We start from the raw sequence: 15062 nt of genomic DNA, 5'->3' as shown, positions 1-15062 counted from the left end.
CTCCCTCCTACTCTCTCTATATTCCTCCAGCGCACTCTCTGTACCCAGTCGTTTCGACCTAACATATGCCTCCCTCTTCTTCCTGACCAAGTCTTCAATACCCCCTGTAATCCATGGCTCTCTAATCCTACCTTTCCCATCCTTCCGCTTAACCGGAACATACCTCCCCTGCAACCATTTCATTTTGCCCTTAAAAGCCTCCCACTTGCCAACCGTGGACTTTCCAGCTAACAGTCCCTCCCAATCAGTGTCCTGCAGCTCCCTCCTAATCCTGCTATAGCTCGCCTTTCCCCAGTTCAGCACAATCCCGTTCGGCCGACACTCGTCCCTTTCCATTTTTAACCTAAAGTAGACGGACTTGTGGTCACTGTTAGCCACATGTTCGCCTACCTCTACCTCCCCCACCTGCCCCGGCTCATTACCCAACACTAAATCAAGTATAGCCCCTCCCCTAGTCGGGCTAGTTACATACTGCTCTAGCGACCCTTCCAAAACACATCTCACAAACTCCTCTCCCTCCGTACCCCCAGCTCTAGGCCCCCTCCAATTCACTCCTGGAAGATTAAAGTCACCCACTACAACCACTCTATTCTTCCTGCACCTGTCCAAAATGCCCCTGCAAATGCCTTCCTCCACCGACCTCGGGCTGTTGGGTGGCCTATAGTACACCCCTAGCAATGTGATCTCTCCCTTTTTATTCCTCAACTCCACCCACAGCGACTCAATCCCTGTCTCTTCCATATCGTCCTCCCTCTGCACTACTGTGATGTTTTCCTTTACTAACAGTGCCACCCCTCCACCTCTCTTCAACCCTCCTCTGTCACACCTAAAACACTTGTACCCAGGAACATTCAGCTGCCAGTCCTGCCCTTCCCGTAACCACGTCTCCGTTACAGCCACCACATCTAACTGCCTCACAAACATCAAGGCCCTAAGCCCATCCGTTTTCCCTGCCACACTCCTAGCATTGAAACAGACACAGTTCAACCCACGAGTGTCCCTCGGAACCACCTTCTCCCTGATAATTTTCCTTTCACCCGACTCTCTCCCAGCCACCTCCCCACCCCCCCTCCCTATTAGTTTTAACCATTCCTGAACACCCCAGCTAACCTCCCCGCTAAGACACTAGTTCCCCTCCCGTTCAAATTCTCCCCACCCCTCCTGTACAGTTGCCCTTCTCTCCTAAATACCTCCCAGTGATCCACAAAAGTAAAGCCCTCTACCCTACACCAATCCCTCAACCATGCATTCAACTGCATGATCTCATCATTCTTTGCCCTGCTAGTACTGGGCAGCAATCCAGAGAGTGCCACGCTGGAGGTCCTGCTCTTTAGTTTCGACCCCAACTCCCTAAATTGCCTACGGACCTCTACCCTACTCCTCCTTCCTATGTCCCCCTCCCCTACGTGTACTATGACCTCTGCCTGGGTCCCCTCCCCTTTCAAAATTCCCTCTACCCTTTCCGTTACATCCTTTACCCCTGCTCCAGGGAGGCAGACCACCATCCTGGAGTCTCGCCTCTGTCCACAGAACCTTCTATCAATACCTCAGACCCTCCCATCCCCTACCACTATCACCTTGCCAGCCCCCTTCTGTCCCTCTAAGTCAGTCTCCCCTTCCTGCCTATCTTTCTGTGCCCCTGTCGACGAACCTTGGGGGGCCTCCGGGGAGGCTGGGGGACCCTGACTACTCTTCTTCTTCCTCTTTCTCCTCCTAACCGTCGTCCACCCTTCCTGCTCTTCAGCCCTTGGGTCCTCTTCCTGCTCGTGGAATGAATCCCAGTGAATCAAAAGCACATTAATATGATGAGGGCTGTGTCTATAGGATATTGCAATGCTTATTTATGATATACCTTGCTACAATGATTGGATACATGTACATGACCCTTTACGTTGCTTTGGAAGCAGATTCACAGATTTGGCTTCATGCTACTGGAGATTGTCAATCCCCCTGTGGCTAGTTTGATCATTTTAGAAAATGAATGTTTATGCAGATGCTTAATTCTTGATGAAATTATTTGGCTTAAACACCACTTCTTGTGCGCTGCTTACATTACATTTTGTGCTGAACGAGGAGAAATTCTGATTACGGTTTGCAAAATGTAGAGCAGAAGCAGCATCCATAGCATCAAGAAGACATGATGGAAGCTTTATCAGTCTGGCTTAGTTTACTGCAACTGTGAGTCAGGGTTCGATCAATGAATTTTCATTGAGATTCAGCTTAGCTGCAGAATATTAAATCAAAAATTAACAAGGAAATTGGAGCAATATTGATGTGCAGCAGAGAGAAATGGCCCTGAATCTGCAGCTGGATGCAAGGAAATTTCCACCTTTAATCTAATTTGGTCATTGACAGTCAGATTGCAGTTTGCTGCTGTCAGGATATCGGCAGACCATTTCCGAGTCCTGATCCACTCAGGCTCAAGGTGAGCTAACTGGAAGAATCTTCCAGGAGATGGTTAACTAAGAGTCCGCCTCCATATTTGTTCTCTGAATAAGGATGATGGGAGGCTCAATCAGAGAGTCTGAAGTAAAGACAGATGCTGAAGTAAAAAGGGACTATGAAGATGCCTCAACATGGAAGCATTCTCTGAAGTTTGATGCAGATTTTAAAAATACAGAATGCCCAGGGCTGTCAGAGCAATTGGTCTGGAAGGGAAAAATCTCCATATGGTTGTTAGTGGCTATGGCCTGTTCATCCCAGAGGCTCTGTGATTGGGTCATTGAGGGAAGGCTGTAATGGCCAGAAAGCCACCTGCAGGTTATACCAGGCTGCAGCCCCCAGTTTGGAGAGGGCACCTAAATAGTACCTGAATTACCCTAATTGGCTAGCCACCTCTGTGAAGTGGGTTGCCGTTTTTTGGGGCAGCCATATTATGTAAGATCAAGTGGAGGTGTCAGATGTGTTGAGCAGCTAATCCAATGAGCAGTTTTCAAAAATTTTCCATCTCCAAAGTCACCTCTACTGTGTTGAATCCACCTTCATTGTCCAAATGCTGCAAAATTAGCCACGCTTGCTGTTTAGGATTGTTATCCAGCAGTGCCTGACTGTAGAGTGAAAAAGTGGTGGTAGGTGAGGGCAGGGTCAGCTAGATGGCTTTTGTTCAAATATCCTGCTGTTGTCCAAGGCTCGCACACAAGGAGTCAATGCTTTCAACAGAGTAAGAGAAGGTAATGGAGAATCATAGAATCACTACAGTGCAGAAGAGGCCATTCAGCCCATCAAGTTTACACCAACTCTCTGACAGAATATCTTACCCAGGTCTTCTCCCCTCCCTGTTTTCACTTTAAACAACAAGAAGATGGGTCACTCTTGGAAGCCCCCCACCCCCCGCCCCCCAGCTTCCTTCCTACCCAATCCCTCCTTTAAATCCCCTCCCCCATCCCTCTTGCTAACATAGCCAAACCTTCCCAGCCCAAGACCTAGGACTTACCTGTTCTGGGGATGTATGGGCCTTGATCCTTTTTTCCTTCTCCTGCAGTCCTGGTAGTGGCACTGCTGCCTGCGTGGCATTACTGGGACCAGTGCTAGCCAACTTGACTGGCTGCACATCCAGAGGGCAGGACTTCCTCCCCCGTGAGGGACAGAGTGCAATTTGGCTTCTATATTAAATATTACGAGGAAGTACTAGTTGTTAACTTTCCCTTTTTATTGGTATTTTCAAATGTTAATATTTTTTCTGAACAATGTTCAAATTCATTATTGTTTCCTTTGGTTCAGACAAAGGCCAGAACTATAAAAAAACTTCTAAATTCTAAGCAGAAAATATACCCCTTAAATTTTAACTATCTAATTTTCTAACCGTTGAATAGTCTATTCAAAGAAATTCCAAGGCGTGCAAATATAATTTTTTTTTGAGATAGTACATATGGCAACAATGCAGACTTTCAAAAGTGACCTTTCTGAATATTGACTGTGACATTCTAATTGTAGCAGAGACGGAATACTAAAGCTGCCTTTGAATTTATTGAAGTTTCTATCAACGGGGATAATTGTTAAAAACATCACTGTTGTTTACTTCTCACCTGTCAGTATTGTCTCAAAAATAGCCCTTCATAGAGCAGCTTGCAGAACAGAATGGAAGTAAGAGATAGGAAAGAGATAGACCAAAGGATGTCACTTACTGGAACCATAATCGTTTGAAATACTGAAGTAATTGGGAGGTGGGAGGAATTCCCCAACTTGCCCACCATGAGAACCATAGCAGGCAGGGGGGCGGATGATGTGAAGGTCTTTTGACAGGGGGGAGGGAGGGATTCTCCAATTTGGGGGCGAGCGCAGCCAGAGAATCCCACCTATGACCCTTACCTGAAGTATGGAATGTTTTACCATTTATTGCTAAGTGCATTAACTACTGCCAATATTCTGTGGTGTAGGCTTAACTTCCAGATGACCTGTGGATGTGTGTAGTTTCCTCTCTAATCAAGAAACTGGGCTTAATAAAATAGAATAATATTAAGCATAAACTGCAGAATACTTTATTTGTAAGGATACCAGAGACAGTACATGAGAAGAAGTCCAGTCTAGATGGATGAATGTAGTTCCAACAGGGGGTCTGATGTATACAGATTGAACAGGACAATGCAATCCTCTCAGGTTCTGGATGTAGATTGAATATGAGTTTGGAGTTTGTTTCAGGTATTAACTTAAACATGAAACTATGGCCTGAATGTGATCTAATATACGTGGGTTGAGCATTATAGCATGATCCTGACATTCATTTCCCTGTTGCAGTTCTACAAAGCGCCACAAATCTATGGAAGATGAAATGGACAGCCCTGGCGAAGAACCTTTTTATACCAACCAAGGTCGATCTCCAGGAAGTGGCAGTCAGTCCAGTGGTTGGCACGAGGTGGAGCCAGGTAAGCAGCCCAAATGATTCTCATTCCTCAAACAAATGATTGGCGTTTTGCAGGAACGATCAGCTTTGACTGCCAATCATATTTAGAGGGAGAAAGATGCTTTTTTTGTTTGACTGAAATATAAAATTTGTCAAGTTGCTGAAACCTAATTCCTTTCTAAAGCACTGCTATAGTTGTTAATAAGTTAACTGAAATCTTATGAGGTACATTTTTATAAGAGCCATAAATAACCTTCAGGGCTTGTCTTTGAAATTATCCTTCTGAACTATTGATAGAATTTGCTGGGTAATCCACAGGCAACTTTCACTTCTATTTTTGGTCAGGAAAATTATATAAGCTGTTATTTTATTTGTTTTTGTATTTGCATCACTGCCCACCAGCAAGTCACTGTAAGCAACATAATCCAATTTCAATTGTAAATTTATACCTGGTACATTATATTAAACCATCTGAAAGCTAAAAACACACAGAGCATTTTTGATTTGTGATCTTTTCTTAAGTTCAGCCTGCACAAGATGATGATGGATATTTTTGGCGCTTTCAGTTGGGATTTTACAAAGCAAATGGATTATGGGCCTGTGCAGTTGGTATTTCTGTCCTAGTCAGTTCTTGCCTTTAAGCTTTAGGTACAGGAATGGAGTATGTTTGTGAGGGATTTTTAACCTGTACAGGAGTGACAGAGAAAGCCTTCTCGTGACTAACATCACAGATGTGTATCATATTTTAAGATGGTTGAGGTGGGAAGTCAGTGGTTGGTTTCTTTATGAATTGCATAACAATAGAAATAGCAGCGTGTGCTGTCAAGCATCTTCTCCATAAAGTTTAGGTTCCCTGTGGTCTGTTGGTGTATAAGTGTGTTACAACATGGAGGATGTAAAATAAAGAAAGTGCCAATTTGATTCCCCACTAATTAACTTTTCAATCACAACCAGGCAGTTTAAGCAAAATGTCAAACAGAAACTAAATGCCCTCTCTGATGATCCAGTACTACATGAGCAGAAGTTTACTCTAATTACATTTTGGGAAGGTCAAAGCCATTGTTTTCGGTCCTCACTCCAAACTTCATTGCCTAGCTACCAACTTCATCCCTTTCCAAAGCAACAGTCTGAGATTGAATCAATTTGTTCACAAATTTGATATCACATTTTATCCTGAGTTGAGCTTCTGACCTCATATTTGTCCCATCACTAAGAGCACCTGTTTCTACTTTTGTAACATCACCCAGTCTCACTTTACCCAGTCTCAGTTCATCTGCTGCTGAAACCCTCATTCATGCCTCCATTAGCTCTGAACTCAAGTATTCCAACGCACGCTTGGTTAGTCTCCCATATTCTAGCTTTCATAAAGTTAAGGTAATCTGCTGTCTGAGTCTTGACTCACAGTAAATGCCATTCCCCTATCACCCCTGTGTTTGCTGACCCACATTGGCTCCTGGGCAAGCAACACCTTGATTTTAAAATTCTCCTCCTTGTTTTCAAACTTGTCCCTTTGTGGCCTTTCCCCTTGCTATCTCTATAATCTTCCCTCACTCGACAAGCTTCTGAGATATCTCCGTTCATCTAATTCTGCCCTCTTGGGGATCCTCATTTTTTTCTTTCCACCATTGATGGCTGTGCCTTCAATTCCCTAGACCCCAAGCTTTGGAACTTCTTCCCGACAGCTCTTTTCCTTTCCATCTCACTTCCTTCCTTGAAGACACTCCTTAAAACATAGTTCTTTGACTAAGCATTTGGTCATCTGGTATATCTCCTTGTGTGGCTTGGATGCTCCTGTGAAGTACCTTGGGATATTTCATTGTGCTAAGTAAATATAAGTTGTTTTTGATGTTGCTTTTGTGATGGGAAGGAAAATGGATTGCTGATTTGACCTGCATTTTTCTTATGCATGTACTATCCATTGGTTCAAGTGGCATTAGTAGCCTGCTTATGCCGTTTGAAGGAGGGAATTGCTGAATTAAAAAGAAACAGAGGTGAAAAATCCAAATCTTGTTCTAAATATGGTGTTTGTTAATGTAATGTAAGTAATTGAAAAGATAATGCACGGTGTTAAATTTTCAAAAGTTGTTACGACTTTGAGATTACCTAATGCAATGAAAGAAAGGGATGTCCATCCAGTAAATGTCCTTCTACATTTATCATGTCAATTGTGCGAAAGGGGAGCAGAAAATAGTGTACATTTTGGCACATTTTCTTGCTGTTGAAATATGGGTCCTTATGGTTGCAGAAATGGGCACTTATTTGTTCATAGATCCTAATTGTTGGTCCTTACTTTTTTCACAATTTTTTCAAAAAAGTCATCAACCAGAATTGCAGCAAGATAAAGCTACTGAAAAGCATCAATGCTGTAACATTGAAACATATCTGATACCAGAAAGTTCCAAAACACAGGGTTGTAAATATAAGTTCTTCACTAATGAATCCAAAAACTTCTTTCCTAATGAATGTTGAAATTGTGGAACTTGCAATTACAAAGAGTCATTGAGGCAAAGACATTAGGTATATTTAGGGGGAATCCAGATGAGGAAGAAAAAGAGGTTACTTTGACTGGGTGAGATCAAGTGAGGTGGGAAGAGGCTTGTATGAAGCATATACACTGGCATGGGACAGTTGGGCCTGATGCAAGTTCTCTATGTTGCCATGGGCCAACCTTACATTGTTAAAATGGATAGGGATTTTCAAAATGCACTTATTTATAGACTTTCCCAAAATGGCTGCCAGAACTAAACACTTTCAATTCCAAGACATTGCTGTTTACACTGCTCCTGGCAAATCAATGAATGCAAACACTCTAGTACTAAACAGTTTGCCAGCCAGAACAAAATCCTGACATATGGTAAAACCTTAACATTAAGAACCATTTAGCTGATCTGGCCGAGTTACTGCTAATGAAGGCTGTCTATATTTGTTTCATTGTAACTTTAGCTGGAGTTGGCTGCCTTTTAAATGTACTTTGTGATACACATAGACTGCTCACAACACCTGAGCAAGCAATGGTCTGTCTGACAACTAGTAACAGTTATTTCAGTCTTTAATATTAAATGACAGTGTTTATATTCTAAATGGGAGTATAAAAGAAACAGTAAAACCTCTCCTGTCTGATGAGAGTTGAAAATCAGTGTAAGCAGGTAATCATTCTATCTTTTGAATATTCAACTGAATTGTTAACCTCTTCATGCTTGGTAGGAAAATATCCCTTTTCCTGCCTTCCTCTTCTGAAAGTACTAGCTTAAGACGGTATGGTGGCACAGTGGTTAGCATTGCTGCCTCACAGTCCCAGGGACCTGGGTTTGATGCCCGGCTTGGGTCACTGTCTTTTGTGGAGTTTGCACATTCTCCCCATGTCTGCATGTGTTTCCTCAGGGTGCCCTGGTTTTCTCCCACTGTGCAAAGATGTGCAGGTGCATTGGCCATGCTAAATTGTCCCTTAGTGTCCCAGGATGCCTAGGTTAGAGGGATTCGTGGGGTAAATATGTGGGGCTGTGGGGATAAGGCCTGGGTGGGATTGTTGTCGATGCAGACTTGATAGGCCAAATGGCCTCCTTCTTCTGCACTGTAGAGTTTCTATGATTTCCAGATCATGGAGAGTAGAATTTTATAGGTATTACCATACTTGCCCATTCTTCATGTATGAGACTAGATAGCGAGTGTTGCCAAGCTACCATCAAGTCTTTTGCTGACCTTAAAGTCCTCACACAGGCATTTTCCAGCAGGTGTCACCAACAAGTAATCAGGAGCACGTTCCAGGCCGAGGCTAATTGCACCATTTGAGGTGAAAACGGGCATCTTCATACAGAATGAAAAAGCTTGGACATTTTCTTGTTCTGTGTGGCACTGAGCCATTCCAGACAGTGTGCTTCCAAACTGAGCCATCAGAGAGTTCCAGGAATAGTTTTTGCTTTTAGTTGCCCCCACACACTTTTTGCAATGCCTCAATATCTCAGCAGATATAAAGAATGAAATGCCACCATCCTCACTGAGTCAGCAGAGCAGCTTCTTGATTGAGTTCTTGACTAACATGAACTTAGTGGATCTTCACTCATTTCTCAATGTGAAATGTTCACTCTCCATGAAGGTTTGGAGTTAGACGATTGAAATGAGCTTTTCCTACCATGTAAAAGAGATTTGCAATGTAATTCACATGGAGTACTGTACTTTAATGGTAGGCTGCATTTTATTGTAAACTTTGCCAACATTACTTATACCTTTTTCTATAAATTATCTTAGAGAAACCAATTGTTGTAGTAGTTAGTGCACAATTGGCAGTGCAACAGAGTTCTGGTCTGATCCGTTGGCCGTGGGAATCATTTAGCTCTGTCTATCGTATGCTGCTTCCGCTGCTTGGCATGCAGGTAGTCCTGTGTTGTAGCTTCACTGGATTGCCACCTCATTTTAGGTATGCCTGGTGTTGCACTCAGCATGCCATCCTGCATTCTTCATTGAACCAGGGTTGATCCCCTGGCTTGATGGTAACGAAGTGGGACTACACCAGGCTGTGAGATTGTGGTTGAATACAATTCTACTGCTAATAATCCATAGCAGTTCAAGGATGCCTAGTTTTGAGTTATTTCATCTGTTCCAAATCAATCCCATTTTGCACAGTGGTAGTACTGCATAACACAATGGAGGATATCCTCAATGTAAAGAACTGCGTGGTGGTCCAATACTCTTAGGGACAGATGCACCTGTGACCCATAGACTGGTGAGGACGAGGTCAAGTAGATTTTCCCTCATCCTGATTACCTCAACACCTGCCACAAATACAGTCCAGCAGCTATGTTCTTTACAACTCATCCACTTGGTTAAAGTGATGTGACTAAGTCACTCCTGGTGGTGGACTTTGAAGACCCCTACACCCCACCCCCCCACTTCCCCACCCACAGCATGTTTTGTGTCCTTGCCATCCTCAGTGCTTTCTTGAAATAATAATTCAGTGTGAAGAAGTACTCATTTATCAGCTGAGGATAGAAGGTAACCAGCTGGAGGTTTCTTTGCCCATGTTTGTCCTGATACCATGAGAGTTCATTGGGTTCGGAGTCAATATTAAGGAGTGCCAGGGCATCTCTTGCCTAACTGTATATAGCGTGTTGCTACCTCTGCTGGATCAGGCTTGCCATTGGGACAGGACATACCCATGGATGGCACAGATGGTCTCTGAGGCATTATCTGTAATGCATTATTACATGAGCATGATTATGTCAGGCTATTGCTTAATTGATCTATGGGACAGCTCTCCCAATTTTGGCACAAACTTCCAGATGTTAATATGGAGAGCTTTGTGGAATCTACAGGGCTGGGTGTGCCATTGTCATTTCTAGTGCTGGGTGATCTGTGCAGTTTCATTCCTTTTAGTCTTTGCAGCTGTTTGATACAACTGAGTGGTTTTCTAGGCCATCTCAGAGGGCATTTAAGAGTCAACAACATTACTGTGGGTCTGGAGTTACATGCAGATGAGACTAGGGAAGAACAGCATAAAGGACATTAGTGAACCAGATGGATTTTTCTGACAATTGGCAATGGTTTCCTGCTCACTATTACTGAGACCAGCTTTTAATTTCATATTTTTTGTTAGTTGAATTTAAATTCTACCAGCTGCTATGGTGGAATTTGAACCCATATCCCAGAGCATTAACCCTGTCTCTCTGGATTGCTGGTTAAGTGGTAATACCACGACATCCACTGCCTCCCCCTGAATTCATAATTTCATAAGTTCAGGGGAGATTCTGGAGTGTTCCTAATCCTTTCACTATTTATTTTGTAATCGTTTCTGAATAAGCTGTCAACAGCCAAATGGGTAAAAGAGCTATTTCCATGAATTGGCTAGTGTAACCTTGAACCTTCTCCCTCCTGATCAGAAGTATTTTCTGCCTGATGTGATATCAGAAATGCAGACGTGCTATCCATTATTTTCCAACCATTAAATTAAATGTTTCAAAAATCATGCATCGTGTGATTCTGAATTTTCAAAAACTTACCCATTACATAAGACCATAAGAAATTAGAACAAGCGCAGGTTGTTTGGGCCTTCAAGCCTGTGCCACCATTCAATAGAAACATGGCTGCTCCAACATTCCTCACTTTCCACTTTCCTGTCCTTTCCCCGTAACTCTCGATGCTCTTACTGATCAAAATTCCATCTATCTCAGACTTAAAGGACTCTGCCTGCACAGCTGTCTGAGGCAAGGAGTTCCAAAGACTCACAACCTTCGAAGAGGAAAGTCCTCCTCATCTCAGTGTTAAATTGGTGCCTCTTTATTCTGAGACTACGCTCTCTTCCATGAGGAGAACATCCCCTCATCATGTACCATGGCAACCCCTTCAAGAATCCTATATGTTTCAATAAGATCACTTCCCATTCTTCAAAATCCAATAAGTAGAGTCCTAATCTGCTTAACTTTTGCTCATAAGACAATCCCTCCACATTGTGCACCATCCTGGTGAACCTTCCCTGAACTGCCTCCAGTGAAATAACATCTTTCCTTAAATAAGGAGAGTAAAACTGCCCTCAGTGCTCCAGGTGTGGTCTCACCAGTACCTTGTACAGTTGCAACAAGACTACCCTACTCTTTTACCCCAACCCCCTTGAAACAAGGGCCAACATCCCATCAGCCATCCTGATTACCAGCTGTGCCTGTGTGCAAGCTTTCTATGTTTTGTGCACAAGTACTCCCAAGCCCCTTTGTGTTGCAGCTTTCTGCAGTTTTTCTCCATTTAAATAATACTCTGTTCTAATACTCTGACCTCCCTTCCAAAATGAACAACTTCACATTTTCCCATATTATACTCCATTTGCAACTTTTTGCCTCACTTACTTAACCTTTCAATGCATGAATCTCTGATGTTCTCTATTAATGCATGCTATTTAAATCTATTCCTATTAAACATTTGCCCTTGCTCCAATTCTTCATTCCTGCTCAGTGTGCAGGCACTGGGAAAGAAATGGAACCAAAATATTGGCCAACGGAGAAGGAGTTGTGGTAACCCCAACTGTTCATTTTACACCTTGTTGCAGAATGTTAGCAGGAGATGCCTGACCACAGGTCACTTGGAGACAGAAAGCTTGCAGGAGGGAGACATTGCAATTGGTACCATATGCATTTAATAGGAGATGCATGTCAATTTAAATTGAGGTAATCACTTAAATGGTACGTCTTTTGTGAAGATTTTTAAAAAACTGAAGCTATATTTGGGCAAGGGGGATTGCAAATGTGTGTTTTTTTTTAAAGTAATCACAGGAGGTGTGCTTATTGACTCACTATTATTTATGATCAAACCTAACTACATGAGGGAGTTGTCAAAGTTTAACATTAAAGATTGAGTTTTGAATAAAATCACATCAAAGTTATTTGAAATTATGCTATAATATGTATTTTGGATGTATTTCAGAATCTAGCCCTTGTATGTTGTTTATTTTTAAGCTAATTTTCTCAGTTCCCCAATATTTCCTGTCCTCTGACACCCATTTCTTTGCTGGTGTTACAAAGCATCCACTGGGACTTGCACCTTAATGGAAAAAATTGACTCACTGGCCAGATCTCGGCAGGGGTGAGGGTCCGACAATGGAAATCTCCGTTGACCTTGGGCGGAAATTTCCGGTCTCACCTGAGCAAGGCTGTAAAATCTCGCCACCCCCTGAGAGGATGCCCTGATTGATATTGGAAACTATCTGTTGGGGAAGTGTAAGATATAGAAATCTATTGTTTCCAATGCCAATGCTGCAATATGTGTGAACATGAGTTCCATCTAATCTTTTCAAACTTTTTAAATGTGCTGTCACTTTGATTTGTCTCTTCTGACATCACCTTAAACAAGTGTCCTCTGGTTCTCCATGTTGCCGCCAACAGGAATGGGTCGCTATTCTGTCTAGATGACTTGTGATTTTGAACACTCATATCAAATCTATTTGCATCTTTCTCTTTTCTAAGGAGAAGAGTCCCAGCTTCTCCAATCCATCCACATAACTGAAGTCTTTCATCTCTGGTAACATTCTTGTACATCTTTTCTGCACCCTCTCTACAACCTTCACATTCCTTTTAAAGAGTGATGTCCAGAATTGACTGCAGTATTTCAGTCGATAAAATTTCAAAAGCTCCTTTGCTTTTGTTTCCTATTCCTCTAGTTGTAAAGCCCAAGATCCCATAAACTTTGATAACTGTTGTCTCGCCTTGCCCTGCACAGTGACTGTTAACTTTGTCCTAGATTATCATCTGTAAAAGTTTCCCCACACTGAGTTTAAACTGCCCGGCCTGCAGTTGATGTGTTTGTCCTGCACCCTTTTTTGAACATGGATGTAATGTTTGCAACTTTCCAATCCTCTGGTACCACCCCTGTACCCAAGGAGTATTGGAGGAGTTTAGCCAATGTCTCTGCAATTTCCAGACTTACTTTCCTCAAGTGTCCTTGGATGCATCCTATTTGATCCTGGCTACTGATTAACTTTAAGTATAGCCAGCCTTTCTAATAGTTGTTTCACATTTTAGCCCATCCAATATTGCAATTACCACCCATTTCATTGTGATTATGCATCTTATTTCCTTAATAAAGACAGTTACAAAGTGATCATATAGTACCTCAGCCATGCCCTCTATCTCCCATGATGTAGAAATGCACAGTAAGAAGTCTCACAACACCAGGTTGAAGTCCAAATGTTTATTTGGTAGCCCAAGCTTTCGGAGTGTCGCTCCTTCTTTAAGTGAATCCCGAAGAAGGAGCTTGTGCTACCAAATAAACCTGTTGGACTTTAACCTGGTGTTGTAAGACTTCGTAACTCTATCTCCCAACCATAGAACCCCTTTATGCTCCTTAATATGCCTGACCGATCCTCTTATTACCCTCATACTATTTATATGCTTATAGAGAACTTTTAAATTCGCTTTTAATGTCAGCTGCCAATCGCTTCTTCAAACCATGGAATCCCTACAATGCAGAAGTGGTCATTTGGCCCATCAAGTCTGCACTGCCTCTGCATAAGAACATCCCACATGGGCCCTCCACTCTGCCCAATGCCTGTAATCCTCTGTATTTACTATGGCTACTCCACCTAACCTACACACCTTTGGACTTTGTTAGGCACAATATCCATTCTGTTCCCATGACATCAACACATTGCAAATCTTAAATATTATAAAGATATCAAACTCATTTAATAGCAAGAATTAAAATCTGAAACCTCAGAACCTGGAGAAAATCCTCGTGGGCACAGGTATAACGTGAAAACTCCACACAGTCACCCAAGGCTGAAATCAAACCTGGGTCCCTGGCACTGAGGCAGCAGGGCTAACCATGGTGCCACCCCTTTAATACTCTCTTTTTGCCTCTTTTATTTGGTTTTCTACTTCCCCTTCAAACTTTCTATATTCAGTCGGATATCATTTATATTATCAACCTGACATCTTTCTTGTATGCCCTTTTTCTGTTTCATCTTAATCTCTACCTTTTTTATTATCCAGAGAGTTAGAGCTTTGGTTGTCCTATCTTTCCCCCTCGTGGGAATATACTTTACCTATATCCAAATTATCTCGTCCTAAAATACAACTCATTGTTTCATAAAAGGGTTGACTCTAATTTATCCTGGGCCTGATCTGTTCTCACCCATTGAAATTGGCTATTCTCCAGTTGTTCTTACTCTGAATTGCTCCTTGTCCTTTTTGATAGCTAATCTGAACCTTATGATACTCCTCCCTTTTTCCTTCTGGACAGATGTTCAGGTTACAAATTTGACAATATGTCAACAACAGCACAGCTGAGATTTAAGCTCTGCATCTAACAAATTCACATTATTTTCACCATGCATGATACTGAAATACTCTACGTCGCAACAAAAATCAAAGTATTTTTCTTTTTTGAAGATTACAATTTTAAATTCAAAATAAATATAATTAAGTTTTTGATTGTATGTTTACCAAATCTTATTTGGTGATTCAGGGCAGCACAGTGGCACAGTAGGGTGGCATGGTGGCACAGTGCCTCATAGCACCAGGTTCAATTCCTGGCTTGGGTCGCTGTCTGTGCAGAATCTGCATGTTTTCCCCATGTCAGCCTGGATTTTCTCCAGGTGCTCTGGTTTCCTCCCACAGGTGCATTGGCCATGCTAAATTCTCCCTCAGTGTATCAGAACAGGTACTAAAGTGTAGCAACAAGGGGATTTTCACCATAACCAAAACAGAAAATGCTAGAAAATCTCAGCAGGTCTAGCAGCATCTGT

The 15062-nt window shown here is 42.4% G+C and overlaps 1 protein-coding gene across 13 annotated transcripts in view; it reads left to right on the top strand.

Annotated features, from left to right (window-relative positions):
- Nucleotides 1–15062, top strand: part of nfia (nuclear factor I/A) — a 699967-nt gene that overhangs the window by 551255 nt on the left and 133650 nt on the right. For all 13 annotated transcript variants that reach the window (XM_080195530.1, XM_080195522.1, XM_080195531.1 and 10 more), the window contains one exon: nucleotides 4735–4862. In XM_080195530.1, the coding sequence (XP_080051656.1) occupies nucleotides 4735–4862 (128 nt within the window). The remainder of the gene's footprint in view (nucleotides 1–4734; nucleotides 4863–15062) is intronic.

This window comes from Carcharhinus amblyrhynchos, chromosome 9 (genome assembly GCF_965287045.1).
Source record: "Carcharhinus amblyrhynchos chromosome 9, sCarAmb.v2.hapA, whole genome shotgun sequence".
Classification (NCBI taxonomy): Eukaryota; Metazoa; Chordata; class Chondrichthyes; order Carcharhiniformes; family Carcharhinidae; genus Carcharhinus; species Carcharhinus amblyrhynchos.
This window is presented reverse-complemented; position numbering and strand designations above follow the sequence as displayed.